The following is a 16,031-nucleotide window of genomic DNA, read 5'->3' as shown; positions in this document are numbered from 1 at the left end:
AAATTTATTAAATATACTTTACAACTTTTTTAAATAAAAATATATTTTTTTTAAAATACCATTCATTTAATATAACCTTAAATGATTAAAGAAGATAGAAAATAATAAGGAGGAAATGATATCATAAAAAAAGTATAATATTTAATAAAACTTAGTTTTTTTTATCAACTTATCTTATATTTTGAGACTCTAGATAACCTTCAATCAAAATTATCTTATAATTTAAAAATTAGAATAGAATGATGAAGGTATTATTTTGCAAAAGTGAATCATGGCCAGAGACAAAATATAATTGCAGGCAAAAAATTTAAATTGCTACTGTTCCTATTTAACATCAGATTGTTACCGACTTACAGTTTGATTAACTTTATTACAGCTGGCCAAAAAATACAATTTTTTTTTTTTTACATATGATAAAACTGTTATTAAAGTCTTTTTTTCCATCTGCTAGCGTAAACTTTACATCGAGCCGAAGCCGAGCTGTTTAGCTTCGAGCTTCGACTTGTCGTCGTTGTCGGTGGTTCTTACTGTGGAGTGACGGCTACGACTGTGAAGCGCCCGACGTTTCCTTTCGTCCCCTCACTGAGACTCTGCACTAAAGAAAATGAAAAAGTAACAGTCAAATAAGGAAAATACAAAGAATAAGCAAATCGAAGCTCACTATTTCTCCTACCCAGGCGAACATCCTGATCTTGTCATCTCTCTCTTCCTTTATCTTCTGCTTCTTCGGGTTCCCTTCTCTTGCACGAAACCATTTGATGCATTTTAGCGCTTCTTCATTTCTCTGCGTCTGAAGGTCTTGCTCCTTCTCTCTTCTCATTCGTTTCTTTTAGCTCCTTGCATTGATTAAAATTGATGTACCCTGTGAGTTTCATGCATTTATGTCCCTGATTCGTGCATTCCTGGCATAAATTGGATAGTGTTTTCATCTTCCATTAACTAAACAGAATGGGGTTTTGACTTTGATTTTTCGGTAATTGATCTACTATCTTTTCTCCAAAACTCGTTGACTGTCACTGCAATTTGTACGGAGGTTCCATTTTTGGGCGATTTGGTTGCATTTCGCTCTATTTGTTTGCTGAGGAAACCTAGATGCAAACTTATAGTCCTCAATTTCGTCATCATTGAAGTGTCAATTCAGAGGCTAATTTGTATTGCTTATGGTGATAATAAGATAAATGATTTTGGAATATTCGTGGAATGCTGCAGCAATTTATCCGTTCTTTTTGGTTTTCTTCTCGTGGGCTAGGTCGATCATCAGCATTTAAATTGTGAAAGTATTAGCGCAGGATCGGGTTGTTGCATTATAAATATCCCCCCAATCCCCAGTTATCATTGAGATTTGCAGTTGGCTTTGATTTTTATTCGTTGAAGTTATAATTACTCGGCAGGGGGCTTTGATGTTCTGGCTGTCTCTCCAGTATAGATCTGGAGGGGAGCTGGGTGCTGAATCGATCTACTTGGGTGTCTTGACGTGAACTGAATATGACGACTACACTTGCCTGGAGGTTTGGTTCCAACAATGGTGGCAGCCTTGCTGCTAATGATATGGTGCATTTTCAAATCAATGTTAATTTTTCATTCGTTGCCAGTATTCCAACATAAATAATAATCTTATGCAATCATAACCAGCCAATTGGATAAAATGATTGTTAGACTTGTATTAGCGTGTAATATTTCATAAATCACTTTCAATTGGTGCATCTAGAATTTTGAAAATTGATATAAAATTTAAGTTGCTACTGTCTTGTCTGAGCCAAGATATTGTCAACGCTCTCCTCTTGCACTACTACCTAGAGTATCTAGAAAGTTTAATGTGGCACATAAAGAAGTTACAACTTTCTGCTGTCTGTTTCTTCCCTTTATCACTAAAAACACGTTACACTTACACTTCATACTTAAGACACGTACAAGTTAAATCCAGAAAATCTCTTGAGTATTCAAATTTACTTGGCTGATGCTATATTAATGTAGTGACCTTTTATGCTGCATGAATACTGCCATAGATACACTCATCTTGGTATTAAACATTTGATGCAGGCAAAGCTAGAAAAAAGGAAAAGAAAAGGATAGTTATTGAATAGTCTTTCTGTTTTATCAATGCGGTAATCAAAAGTTATAACTATCCTATTGGTTAGTTAATATTTCTGCTCTCTAGAAGAAAGTATAGTTGTCGAGAGTACAGTTCTTTGCTGACACAATATAGTATGTCCCTACAATATTATATTCCTTTCCAATTTTCCATCTGTTTGGCTCAACAGACGCAATGGGTCAGTTGGAATTAAATCTGTTAGTAATTTGGTTCTTACATTTTACTGAGAAGGAATATAATCAAGCTGTGGTATATTGTTATTGGATCTCATTTTTTCCTTTTTTTCCTTTTTCATAGAACTTAGTTTTCCCAAGCTTCTTGTTTTTAAGAAGCAAGTGTAAAGTTCACACTGGAATGAAATGAGCAATTAAAAATTTGAAAGAGTAAAAATGCCACCAATGCCCTTAGAATGATTTATATTTATGGAGTATCAAATTTGTTAGTCCCTGGTTTTTTGTTATTTTTGTTCTTTTCTGACGTGGCCATGCCAGTTGTCATTCTTCAGTCTTCACTATTGATCTATTGATTGCAGGAAAGAAATGGCGAGGGTAATATTCCAGATTCAGAGCCCCCTACTCCACATTCTGTTTTGAAGATGGGATTGAGGTTAGCTAAATCATAATATTTCCTAGATATTTTGCAATACAGGAACAATTTACTACCTGACATGATTATAGACTCAAAATTCTCATCTGTTTCAAAATCTAAACATAAAAAGGAATTGTGTTTACATAAAAATACTCATATCATGCAATATCTAAAGCGGGGGCCTCTTTGATAATTTGGTATATTTGTCATCTGAATCAAGAATTCCTTTCCCCTGAATTGATTATCTAAATTTCATGGCAATGGAAATTTGAAATTTGAGTAGAAATCTGACTTCAGCTGTCCAACTCAAGCTCCTTACATCCTTAACTGGTTGCAGAGAGCGCAGCAGCAGCATGGAGGATCCAGATGGGACATTAGCAAGTGTTGCCCAATGCATCGAGCAGCTGCGACAGAGCTCATCCTCTGCACAAGAGAAGGAATACTCCTTAAGGCAGTTATCGGAGCTTATTGATGTGCGTGAAAATGCATTTAGCGCTGTTGGATCTCATTCTCAGGCAGTGCCAGTGCTTGTTTCTCTTCTCCGATCAGGTTCAGTGAGTGTGAAGATTGAGGCAGCGACTGTTTTGGGCTCCCTTTGTAAAGAAAATGAGCTAAGAGTGAAAGTGTTACTTGGAGGATGCATTCCTCCATTGCTTGGTCTACTTAAATCCAGTTCAGCTGATGGTCAAGTAGCTGCTGCGAAGACTATTTACGCTGTCTCTCAAGGTGGCTCAAAAGACCACGTTGGATCAAAAATTTTTTCAACTGAGGGAGTGGTACCTGTGCTGTGGGAGCAGCTTCAGAAAGGGCTGAAGACTGGAAATGTAGTTGATGGTTTATTGACCGGAGCCTTGAAAAATCTCTCTAGCAATACGGAGGGATTCTGGAATGCAACAATACAAGCTGGAGGAGTGGACGTGTTAATGAAGTTATTGACAGCAGGTCATCCTAGCACTTTAGCTAATGTGTGCTTCCTACTTGCCAGCATGATGATTGAGGATGCGTCTGTTTGTTCTAAGGTGTTGGCTTCAGAGGCGACAAAACAGCTCCTAAAATTATTGGGCCCTGGTAATGACGCCCCTATTAGAGCTGAAGCAGCCGGTGCTCTGAAATCCTTGTCTTCTCAGTGCAAAGAAGCAAGGCGGGAGATAGCTAATTCTAATGGCATTCCTGCTCTGATCAATGCTACCATAGCTCCTTCGAAAGAGTTCATGCAGGGCGAGCATGCTCAAGCATTGCAGGAAAATGCCATGTGCGCGCTGGCTAACATCTCTGGTGGTTTGTCTTATGTCATCTCCAGCCTTGGTCAAAGCCTTGAATCGTGCACCTCAGCTACTCAAATTGCTGACACATTGGGGGCTTTAGCTTCAGCTCTTATGATATATGATAGCAAGGCTGAAGCTACTAGAACATCAGATCCGTTGGTAGTGGAGCAAACATTGCTCAAGCAATTCAAACCTCAATCACCTTTTCTTGTGAAGGAACGAACCATTGAAGCCCTGGCTAGTTTGTATGGCAATCCCGTACTGTCAGTTAAGCTTGCAAATTCAGATGCAAAACACCTGCTTGTCGGATTAATAACGATGGCTGTCAATGAAGTGCAAGATGATCTTTTAAGATCTCTCCTTACATTGTGCAGCAATGAAGGCAGTCTGTGGCGTGCCCTTCAGGGCCGTGAAGGAGTTCAGCTGTTGATATCCCTTCTCGGGCTTTCATCAGAACAACAGCAAGAATGTGCAGTCGCTCTGCTATGCCTTCTATCTAATGAAAATGATGAAAGTAAATGGGCCATTACTGCTGCCGGTGGTATACCTCCTTTAGTTCAAATTTTGGAGACAGGATCCACAAAAGCAAAAGAAGACTCGGCAAAAATCCTTACAAACCTGTGCAATCACAGCGAAGATATACGTGCTTGTGTGGAGAGTGCTAATGCTGTTCCTGCATTGTTGTGGCTATTGAAGAATGGAAGCCCAAATGGGAAGGAGATAGCAGCAAAAACCTTAAATCACTTGATTCATAAATCTGATACTACCACAATCAGTCAGCTTACAGCCTTATTGACAAGCGATCTGCCTGAATCGAAGGTCTATGTTTTGGATGCTTTGAAGAGCATGCTGTCAGTTGCCCCTCTCGGTGACATTCAACGAGAAGGTAGTGCTGCAAGTGATGCAATTGATACAATGATAAAATTAATGAGCTCTACGAAAGAAGAAACTCAAGCTAAGTCAGCATCAGCTCTGGCAGGCATCTTTGAAATGAGGAAAGATGTGCGTGAAAGCAGTATTGCTGTTAAAACTCTTTTGTCAGCCATGAAGTTGCTTAATGTTGAATCTGAAAGTATCCAAATAGAGTCTTCAAGGTGCCTTGCAGCAATATTTCTTTCCATCAAAGAGAACAGGGATGTAGCTTCTGTTGGTAGAGATGCATTTCTCCACCTAATTACACTAGCAAATTCTTCTGATTTGGATGTTGTAGAGTTGGCAACATGTGCTGTGGCTAATCTTATTTTAGATAGTGAGATTTCAGAGAAGGCTGTTGCTGAGGAAGTTATCATGCCGGCTACCAGAGTATTACGTGAAGGCACAATTTCTGGAAAAGTTCATGCAGCAGCAGCAATTGCTCGCCTCATACATTCTCGACAAGTTGATTATTCTATAACTGAATGTGTGAATCGTGCTGGGACTGTGCTTGCTTTGGTTTCCTTCCTGGATTCTGCTATTAATGGATCAGTTTCTACCTCTGAGGCTATAGAAGCACTTGCTGTTCTGTCCAGGTTGGACCAGAATAGTGAACATGTTAAACCAGCATGGGCTGTATTGGCTGAATTCCCTGAAAGCATAAACCCAATAGTGCTGTCTATCGCTGAATCAACACCAATGTTTCAGGATAAAGCTATCGAGATATTATCCCAGTTATGCAGGGATCAGCCCGTTGTTCTTGGAAACAATGTTGTTTCAGCCAATGGATGCTTGAGTTCGTTGGCTAAAAGGGTAATTGGTACTAAAAATGTAAAGGTCAAAATTGGGGGAGCTGCACTTATTAGTTGTGCTGCCAAAGTAAGCCACCAGAGAGTGTTGGAGGAACTCAACCAATCAAACTTGTGTGTTGATCTTGTTCAATCTCTTGTTAATATGCTTTCTTCTGCATTGCCTTTGTCATACCAAGGTGAAGGAAACAAGGAATTCATTAGCATTTTCATACATAGAAAAGAAGACGCCAATGGTTGTAAATCCAGCACTGGCACCATTATATCTGATGCTAAGCTAGCTATATGGTTATTATCTATTCTTGCTTGTCATGATGAACAATGTAAAATTGCAATAATGGAGGCTGGAGCAATTGACATTCTCACTGAAAAAATATCAGACTGTTACTCGCAATATAGCCAGGTATTAAAGAAGGCCATTTTATTTTGCAGTCAATCAGAAAGAAATATGACATGTATTAGGCTCTGGTTGGTCCAGAAATTTGCATATTTGCACATAAAAACAACCTTACCTGTCAAACATTGTTTCTAAGTAATGTCTCATCTCTCTGGCATGCACGAATGTTATTGGTTAGAAATTCATTTGTGATTATTGTTATATATATATATATATATGAACCTTTGTCCTTTTGGTGTCATTGCAGATTGATTATAAAGAAGATAGTAGCATGTGGATTTGTGCATTATTGTTGGCTGTATTATTTCAAGATAGAGATATCATCAGAGCACATGCTACCATGAAATCTGTACCAGCTATTGCCAGTTTATTGAGGTCAGAGGAATTAGATAACAGATATTTTGCGGCACAATCAATAGCTAGCCTAGTCTGTAATGGAAGTAGGGGTACACTACTGTCTGTTGCAAACTCAGGGGCTGCAAGTGGGCTAATCTCCCTACTTGGCTGTGCTGATGTTGATATACAGGACCTTCTGGACCTGTCAGAGGAGTTCTCCTTGGTTCGTTATCCTGATCAAGTTGCTCTTGAGAGGTTGTTCAGAGTTGATGACATTAGGGTTGGTGCCACTTCACGGAAGGCAATACCTGCCCTTGTTGATCTGCTCAAACCAATTCCAGATCGCCCAGGAGCACCGTTTTTAGCTCTTGGGCTTCTAACTCAGCTCGCCAGAGATTGCCCATCCAATAAGATTGTAATGGTAGAATCTGGGGCCTTGGAGGCACTTACGAAGTATCTTTCACTGGGTCCCCAAGATGCAACCGAAGAAGCTGCTACTGATCTGTTAGGAATTCTGTTTGACTGTGCTGATATCCGGAGACATGAGGCAGCGTTTGGTGCTGTTACTCAACTTGTAGCTGTCTTACGTTTAGGGGGGAGAGGTGCGAGGTACAGTGCTGCCAAAGCCCTGGAAAACTTGTTCTCTGCTGATCAGATTAGGAATGCAGAAACATCTCGACAAGCTGTTCAACCCTTGGTGGAGATTCTTAATACTGGTTTGGAGAAGGAGCAGCATGCTGCAATAGCTACGCTCATTAGGCTCCTAAGTGAAAATCCATCTAGAGCGCTAGCAGTTGTTGATGTTGAAATGAATGCAGTTGATGTGCTTTGTAGGATCCTTTCATCGAATTGTTCATTGGACCTCAAAGGGGATGCTGCGGAATTATGTTGTGTCCTGTTTGGAAATACACGGATTAGGTCCTCAATGGCTGCTGCACGCTGTGTTGAACCTCTAGTTTCTCTCCTTGTAAGTGAGATTAGTGCTGCTCAGCATTCGGTTGTCCGCGCACTGGATAGGCTTGTTGATGACGAGCAATTGGCTGAACTAGTTGCTGCTCATGGTGCCATTATTCCTCTTGTTGGTCTTCTCTATGGCAGGAACTTTTTGCTCCATGAGGCTATTTCTAGAACTCTGGTTAAACTAGGGAAAGACAGACCTGCTTGTAAAATGGAAATGGTCAAAGCTGGAGTTATTGAAAGCATACTTGACATTCTTCATGAAGCACCTGATTATCTATGCGCTGCATTTGCTGAATTGCTGCGTATATTGACTAACAATGCTAGCATAGCTAAAGGGCAGTCTGCTTCTAAAGTGGTTGAACCCCTATTTTTGTTGCTGACAAGACATGAATTTGGGCCTGACGGACAGCACAGTGCATTGCAGGTTTTGGTTAATATCTTGGAACATCCACTATGTCGTGCTGATTATACGTTGACATCTCACCAAGCTATTGAACCACTTATCCCCTTGCTTGATTCTCCGATACCGGCAGTGCAGCAGTTGGCTGCTGAGCTTCTCTCACATCTACTTTTGGAAGAACACCTTCAGAAAGATCCAGCTACACAGCTGGTAATTGGTCCTCTTATTCGAGTTCTTGGCTCTGGTATCCACATATTGCAGCAGAGAGCTGTGAAAGCCCTAGTTAGTCTTGCACTGATATGGCCAAATGAAATTGCAAAAGAGGGTGGTGTTGTTGAACTTTCGAAAGTAATATTGCATGCTGACCCTTCACTTCCGCATGCTTTATGGGAATCTGCTGCTTCTGTTTTGTCAAGTATTCTGCAGTTCAGTTCTGAATTCTACTTGGAAGTGCCTATTGCTGTGTTGGTAAGATTGCTTCGTGCTGGTTCAGAGAGCACAGTTATTGGTGCATTAAATGCTCTTCTAGTGTTGGAAAGTGATGATGGCACTAGTGCAGAAGCAATGGCTGAAAGTGGTGCGATAGAGGCTCTCTTAGAGCTTCTAAGGTCTCATCAGTGTGAGGAAACTGCTGCTAGACTACTGGAAGTATTGCTAAACAATGTCAAGATTAGAGAAACAAAAGCTACCAGATCAGCCATTGTGCCGTTATCGCAGTACCTCTTGGACCCACAAACCCAAGGACAGCAGGCAAGGTTACTGGCAATTTTGGCTCTTGGTGATCTATTTCAGAATGAGAGTCTTGCTCGAACAAGTGATGCAGTTTCAGCGTGTCGTGCTTTGGTGAATGTGCTTGAAGATCAGCCAACAGAGGAAATGAAAGTTGTTGCTATATGTGCTCTGCAGAACCTTGTGATGCATAGTCGATCAAATAAAAGAGCAGTTGCTGAGGCTGGTGGTGTACAGGTTGTATTGGATCTGATAGGTTCTAGTGATCCAGAAACATCAGTTCAGGCTGCAATGTTCGTTAAACTTCTCTTCTCTAATAACACAATTCAAGAATATGCTTCAAGTGAAACGGTCAGAGCAATAACTGGTGAGTTTTTATCTGCTGCTTGTGCAGTATTTACTGCTTGCTAAATGATCTTTTTACAATTCATTTTTATTCTGAACAGCTGAAGAAACACATTATCATTTTTTTACTTGTATAAGAAAAGGCATAATTGTTTCAATAGGGTTGGGAACTTTTGGCACAGATTTTGTTCTCGTATCATCTGTTAATTGAGCAATCATGGTAATTTGTGTTTAGATTACTTTTAAAAGGCAAGGAGATAACTTGATTTTCAACTAAATTTACAATAGCAGAGATTTACAATGTTGCAGTGAGTATATTATGTTATTCTCTTGCGGCTGACATAGTATAAATTGAACTTAAAATCCCATGGCATATGAAAGAACGTGCTGTTTTTGATGTGGGGTAATGATGTTTTTCAGTTCAAGACCTCAAACTGTTTAGCCTTGCATACAGCCACAGTCTGATATCTGTGTCTGTATTTGCGCATGCCCTGGTGCACTTGTTAAATTGATTATTGATTTTTCACGGTGATGCAGCTGCTATTGAAAAGGATTTATGGGCTACTGGAAGTGTGAATGATGAGTATCTGAGAGCCTTAAATGCTCTTTTTAGCAACTTCCCACGACTGAGAGCCAGTGAGCCAGCAACACTTAGCATTCCCCATCTGGTTACATCATTGAAAACAGGTTCTGAGGCCACTCAAGAAGCTGCCTTGGACACACTTTTTCTTCTCAGGCAAGCTTGGTCAGCATGTCCGGCAGAAGTCTCAAGAGCTCAGTCAATAGCAGCTGCAGATGCTATTCCTTTGCTACAGTATTTAATCCAGTCTGGTCCTCCTCGGTTTCAAGAGAAGGCTGAATTTCTACTGCAGTGTTTGCCTGGGACATTAGTTGTGATTATAAAACGCGGTAACTACATGAAGCAGTCAGTTGGTAATCCAAGTGTTTACTGTAAGCTTACACTTGGCAACACTCCTCCAAGGCAAACCACGGTATAATGTTTTATTTAAGACTTGCTTATCTCCAAACTGCAATCTTTTTATTTTTCCTTTTTTGTTTTTGGTCCATCTTTGTCCCCAAAAAAATGTGGGGGGTTGGGGGTGGAGAGAAGAGGTTAAAATGGGCCTAGTTTCTCTCTACGTGCGCTAGGATGTGATGAAAATGGTGCACTAGACTAGATGTAGATCCAAGTAATGCACTACGATTTGTTGAGCTGGTTTGTTATTAGAGAGTTTATGCTATTTCTTGAGGAAATTATGGCAAAAAATTTTTTCTCAATTAAATGATGTGCACTCTTGGGTTTGCTGCCTCGAAAAAAATTCCAGTTGACCTCCATGTATATGCCATAGTTCTGCAGCTATTCCAGTTGAGCAGGTCAATTTAGGATTTGGTGAAAGCTAATCCCATGACTCTGTTTGCATGTGAAACTTCAGTTTTTTTTTTTTTAAATTTATATTTTATTTGTTTCAAAATTCTGAGCAGTTAAACTTTTTGTTTGATTTCACAAGTTGATAACATTTTATATGGAAGCAGCTATTTATTAGAGGGGATTATTTGGCCGATTATCAGAGCCGAAGTGGTTAGTTTGCAATCTGGTTTTTTATTTTGGTGTGCTTGCAGTTTAGATAATTTGAATTAATTTGTGATTTGCTTCTTTGTAGATGTGGAAGTATCCCCCCTAGCTGTATAACCACCCCAAGTCCTAGACTATTTTGCATTTAATATTCAACCACAAGTGTGATTTGTCCCCAAATTGTGATTGTACTATGATTTAAGCCTAGGACATTGTGTTTTTTGCTTGCTACAATGTTTAATACATTTAATCACCCCCCCTTGCTTATAGTGATCCCTTTTGTATTTACTCTGATCAGGTGGTCTCAACTGGCCCAAATCCGGAATGGGATGAGAGCTTTTCATGGTCCTTTGAGAGCCCTCCAAAAGGCCAGAAGCTTCATATTTCTTGCAAAAATAAGAGCAAAATGGGAAAGGTAAGTTGGGGAAAACATAGATTTCAAGATAAAAAAGGTGTATTCATTCATCTTCTTAGTTTTATTCTCTTTTCCTTCTCCACTGTCATTCGACATTTTATTGTAATATGATGACAGAGTTCATTTGGGAAAGTGACGATCCAAATTGATCGCGTCGTGATGCTCGGATCTGTTGCCGGCGAGTACACTCTACTACCAGAAAGTAAAAGCGGTCCCTCGAGGAATTTAGAGATAGAATTCCAGTGGTCTAACAAGTGATGCCCGTTAGAGTTTAACTTCAAGCTTCAGATTTGGTGGTCATAGGAAATGCCTGGAGAGAAATTTTTGTTGTGTTATTTATCATGTTAATGTACATAAGGCAACATTTGCTTTACTTTTGGCCTACACACCCATACCTGTATTCTTTTGTAAAATTTGCTTGTATTCTTTTATTTTTGGATTACATTTGGATCCAAAGTTCAACCAACTCTTTCGAGTTTCTTTTGTAATTCTTGCTTCTTGTCAATTTATACTTGAGAGGGCAATGCGATTGTTTATACTTTTGGGTTGTAGACATTTTTTTCCTCCACGAGGGATGAAATACCATCAGTGGAGTTTATCATATGCTGGAATCAATAATTAGTCACTTTTTTTTTTTTCCGGATGATGAAATTTTTAGTGTTTGAAGTTTGCTTCGATCCTCAGCTATCTTTGTGGTCTTTTAAGTTTATTTTTTTTAATTCTTACAATTTTTTTTTAAATTATCATGTTAATTCTTTAAGTTTTAAAATATAAATTAACTTTTAAATTAATCTAATGTATAAAATGTATTAACGATTTGATATGTATGTATAATTAAATGAAAACAAATTAGTTTTTAAATTGTTTTAATTTTTATCAATTTAATCAGTTATGTTGTGTGTTTTTCAATAAACCAATTATGTTGTGTTTTATTTTTTCATATAAATAATTGTACTCTCTTTGTTAAAAAATATAAGATATTTTTTGAAGGGTTGGATATTCAACAATACATAACATTTAAGGTGTAATCATTGTGTTTTTTTAAGTGCTCCTAATGAATAAATTACTTTATATTTATTTTAGAGTGAAACACTTTATTAAATAGAAGTAAATGTAAAAAGATAATGTTAGTTTGAAGACAAGTAACTATTTTATTAAAGATAAAATTTAATTAAAAATACCTTATATTTTTTAACGGAGTGAGTATTTCATTTTATTAATCTACACAGCTGTTATCTTTAAATAAAAAGAATCAAACTGATAATTGATGCAAATTTAAGGGATTAAATTAAAAAAATTAAATTTAAAAAACTAAATTGATAATTGAGATAAATTTAAGAGAATAAAAATTTTATTTTTTTTTAAATATTTGTTTAGTTGGAAAGAAAGGACATACAAAATGAAATATATACAATTTCATTTATAAATATCTTCCTCATAAATACACAATCTCGTTTGAAATAAGTCTGACATTAAATGCAATTATCTCTTCTACAAGGAATTCGAACTTTAATCCCTCATATTGTGAGGGTTATTTTTTTTTTTTTTAATTAGACCCAACTCTCACTAGTTAGCCCATTATTCTTTTTGTGATGAATATTTTTAATCCATTTTTCTTCTGTTTGGATGTTGATGAAATAAATAAGATTGTATTAATCTTGAAAATTTCTAAATTATTAGCAGACATTTTGACATCAATGGTCTTGATTTAGTTTCATAATTGAAAATAGCGAGAGAAAAAATAAATCATTACTCCATGGAAATACAAAACAACATCATCAAATTGGATTCTTCTAAAAATATATGCATTGTTTATAGAATATTATTATTATTATTGACAACACTTGTTAGGATTCCTATTGCCTGATATTTTTAAATTAAAATTGCTTAAACTGAATATGATATTAACTTTGTTAAAAGATAGACTGAACAAATTAAGCATTTTCTATATTTAGAGTGACATATTAAAACTATTTTACTATGAGGGCTAAAGTACAAATTTATCCTCAATCTACAAGACGGCACGCTAGCAACCATGGCAACAAAAATCACAGCCAACTATCTTTCTCCACATAAAATGAAAATCACAGGCAAACATAGCTAATTTATACTTCGATCTAAGAATGCTATCCAGATTAAACCCATCGTTGTTCACCCAGAAAATTATAAAAAAAAAAAAAAAATCAAACCCTAGAAACCCGTTGAACCTAGAAATCCAATGCAAATTAATTTCTGGAGAACACGTTGGATCCAAAGGAGAAATCAAGCACTAAACAATAAAGCCCAAAAGAGAAATCAAACACAAAATCATCCAAAAAAAAAAAAAAGAATTCAAAGAAGAAAAGCACAAAATCCAGGACCAAAAGATTAAGCCTTGTGAATGAAGGCAGAACTAGATGGAGATGGTGCGATCGTTGGAGTCGAAATAGGTGTGGGGCCTTCAATAGAGTAGCCAAGCTCTGATCAATCTTATTCCCAGTTGCGACCCAGACGACGAATCAAGGTTGAATTGCTAGTGTTCAATGAATCAGCCTAGTAAAAATCGCTCATATTCTGAGGAGAGGAATCGAGGTTGATGGAGCTGGATCGAGGTCCCAGGAGCACTTTGTCGACTCTTCGGACAAGATTCCGAAGGTACGGGACCTAGAAGAAGAATGAAGAAGACAAAGAAGTACTGAGAAGAACAAAGAAGAATGACAAAAAGCACACATCATACACCATTTGAAGCATAACTGGAAGAAGAATGGAGAGGAATGAGAGAGATGGGTCTTTTCTTATACTCATCAAGAACCCAAAAACCATGAATTGAAGGTGCCGAACCACACGTTCTTCAATCACCGTCTTTATTGGCGCAGCTGCTCTACCTTTCCTCATGATCTAAACCAATAGAAACCACGATCTAGTCTTCATATCAAATGAGCAGATAGACGATTTGGGTCTTGGGGTTTTCGGAGCTTAGATTTGGGAAGATGATGAAGGTGGAAAGGAAGAGATATGGAAGGGAGTACTGAGGGTGGCCTCCTTTGTCTATCCATTCACGTAGAGATAAATCTGGATGTTTAGATTTAATATTTTTAATTTATATTTTAAAAAAATATACTAATCAATATGAAAATTTAAATTTAATATAAATAATTTAAACTTAATATTAAAATTTTAAATTATTTTTTAATATATTATGAATAGTATAAATATATTTTAAACAGAGCAATAAATTTATTAAAAAAATTTAATATTAAATTTAAACTTCCAGACTAATAAGTTTATTTATTAATTTTTTTAATAATTTTTTATATATTTTTATTTTTAAAAAATAAATATTAAATATTAAATATTAAATTTAATTAATTTAAATTAAACCTCTACATAGAGAAGTCTTTTTTTTTTTTTTTTTTAATTTTAATGGAAGGAAGCCAACTCCGAGACAGAAGAGCTGGAGAGGCAGAGCAATGGGATAATTAGAGAGGCAGAGGCGCAGAGCCAATGGTATTACTACGTGGCTGTGAAGAAGAAAAACAATAAAATGATTTATGTCGGACATTGACTTCACGTAACAGTCAAGGAGGGGATTTAACAGCGAAAATTACTAAAGTAACAGTCAAACTGACGGTGGAACAAAATTGTTTCAAATTTAAAAACGTTATGATTACATTGCACCAAAAAAAAACTTGAAAATATCAGATGCACTTGTGTAAAAATTTTAAGAATAAATTTATACTTTAGCTATTACTATAAAAAAGAAACATATGGGAATGGATGGATTATATAATCATAATTTTTTTAAATGAGTTAAGTTTCAAAAACTCATTAAAACTAAAACATAAATGAATGAATTATATTATAGCATTAAGATACATTTTCACCCTATTTGATTTGAGGCGCACTTGAATAAAAAAAAACACAATATCATCATTCTAAGTATTAAAAATAGTAGAATATCATTCCTTCATTTAATAGTCTACTAGTTTGATTAAGAGCTATCAAAATGAGTTAACTTTTATAAATTGTGGATTGAATAGACTAACTCATTCAACTTACATTAGTTTAATATGTTGAATATCAAAACTTAACTCATCAAGCAAGTTATACGAGCCAACTCACTTAATTTGTATAGAATTTTGAAATAAATAGAAAATCAAAATTACATTTATTCAACATTTAGCATTCATCATCATCAACATTTTAATTTGTAGATTCCATGCTAATAATTTTTGAAAAAAGGAAAAAGAAAATCAGGTATAATTATCTAAAATTCTCTTTGTATTCTTCCAAAACATTTTTCATATGAATAGCGAACTATAATATAAATATAATAACGTAACTCAACTTCCGTACCCCCTGCTAATTTACTTTCACCCAACTTTTCTTTCAACATCCGTTATGTATCTTTTACTATACCAATATTTTATGAAGGGAAAATCTCACTCAAAGACTCTGGCATCATATAATTCACGAAAAATAAATTCTGAAATTTCTATGTGGTCCTTGAGGTCTGTTCTACAAATAAGATTCAAGAGAAAAAGATTATAATATCCTTTTTTTTTAAAAAAATTCACTTTCTCCTTTATTATCGGCGTTGGCCGTTGGATTGCTAGCCGTTAAGGCTGTCAGATTCAATGATCAATTAAATCCTCTAGGTGATTAAAGGGTCTTGGATTCAAGGGATGCTTGAACTTTAGTTATGTAGCACAAAATCTAATATATATTGTCAATTTAATTTTTTTTAGTTTTCAAACTATTTACTTATTTAAACAAGCATGCATTCATTACCTAAGAAATATTCATATGCATTTAACAAGTAGAGACATGCATTAATTATCAAATTCAAAAATTTAATAGACCTATTGTGGGAAGAAATTAGTGTAGGACTTGTTTGTTTCAATAAATGTACATTCATTTTTAATTTTATAACTTTAAATCTCTGCATTTTACTCACCTTTTTGTTATAGGTTTTTGTATTTTTTTTTGTGTTTTAAATTTTTAAATAAATAAAGTGTAGATACCTTAGAGAGACCTAAAATACTAAAAAATAAAAGTGTAAAAATTTAAAATACTGAAAAAAAGTATAGGAATTTATAGCAAAGTGCAGGAATTTAAAGTTATATTTTTCTTAATTTTATGTCTTTTTCTCCTAAATTAAAAAGGAAAAAAGGCATAAAAGTTAAAAAAAAAAAATATCTAGACACGACCAATATTCTTTGCCATGAATA

General features: G+C 36.0%; 1 protein-coding gene across 3 annotated transcripts; it reads left to right on the top strand.

Annotated features, from left to right (window-relative positions):
• Positions 1-566: 566 nt before the first annotated feature.
• Positions 567-11,422, top strand: LOC129308244 (protein CELLULOSE SYNTHASE INTERACTIVE 1-like). 3 transcript variants are annotated; one of them, XM_054949307.1, is made up of 8 exons: positions 567-796; positions 1,392-1,551; positions 2,625-2,698; positions 3,018-6,069; positions 6,311-8,855; positions 9,371-9,825; positions 10,705-10,821; positions 10,939-11,422. In XM_054949307.1, the coding sequence occupies exons 2-8, from the start codon at positions 1,486-1,488 to the stop codon at positions 11,077-11,079; spliced, it is 6,450 nt and encodes a 2,149-aa protein (XP_054805282.1). In that variant the 5' UTR covers positions 567-796; positions 1,392-1,485; the 3' UTR covers positions 11,080-11,422. The 3 variants fall into 3 exon arrangements, with proteins under 3 accessions (XP_054805282.1, XP_054805284.1, XP_054805283.1); XM_054949309.1 differs by lacking the exon at positions 1,392-1,551; XM_054949308.1 differs by lacking the exon at positions 567-796 and having other exon boundaries at positions 1,432-1,508.
• Positions 11,423-16,031: the final 4,609 nt, after the last annotated feature.

Source organism: Prosopis cineraria, unplaced genomic scaffold (assembly GCF_029017545.1).
Source record: "Prosopis cineraria cultivar Desert tree isolate PC_DT_omini unplaced genomic scaffold, ASM2901754v1 PC4, whole genome shotgun sequence".
Taxonomy (NCBI): Eukaryota; Viridiplantae; Streptophyta; class Magnoliopsida; order Fabales; family Fabaceae; genus Prosopis; species Prosopis cineraria.
The sequence above is the reverse complement of the archived record's forward strand: the minus strand, read 5'-3'. Positions and strand labels throughout refer to the sequence as shown.

Coding starts and splice junctions, on each gene's coding strand:
- LOC129308244 (XM_054949307.1), top strand. CDS start 1,486: ATGACGACTACACTTGCCTGGAGGTTTGGTTCCAACAATGGTGGCAGC. Junction 1,552..2,624: donor GCCTTGCTGCTAATGATATG/GTGCATTTTCAA, acceptor TATTGATTGCAG/GAAAGAAATGGCGAGGGTAA. Junction 10,822..10,938: donor ATAAGAGCAAAATGGGAAAG/GTAAGTTGGGGA, acceptor ATATGATGACAG/AGTTCATTTGGGAAAGTGAC.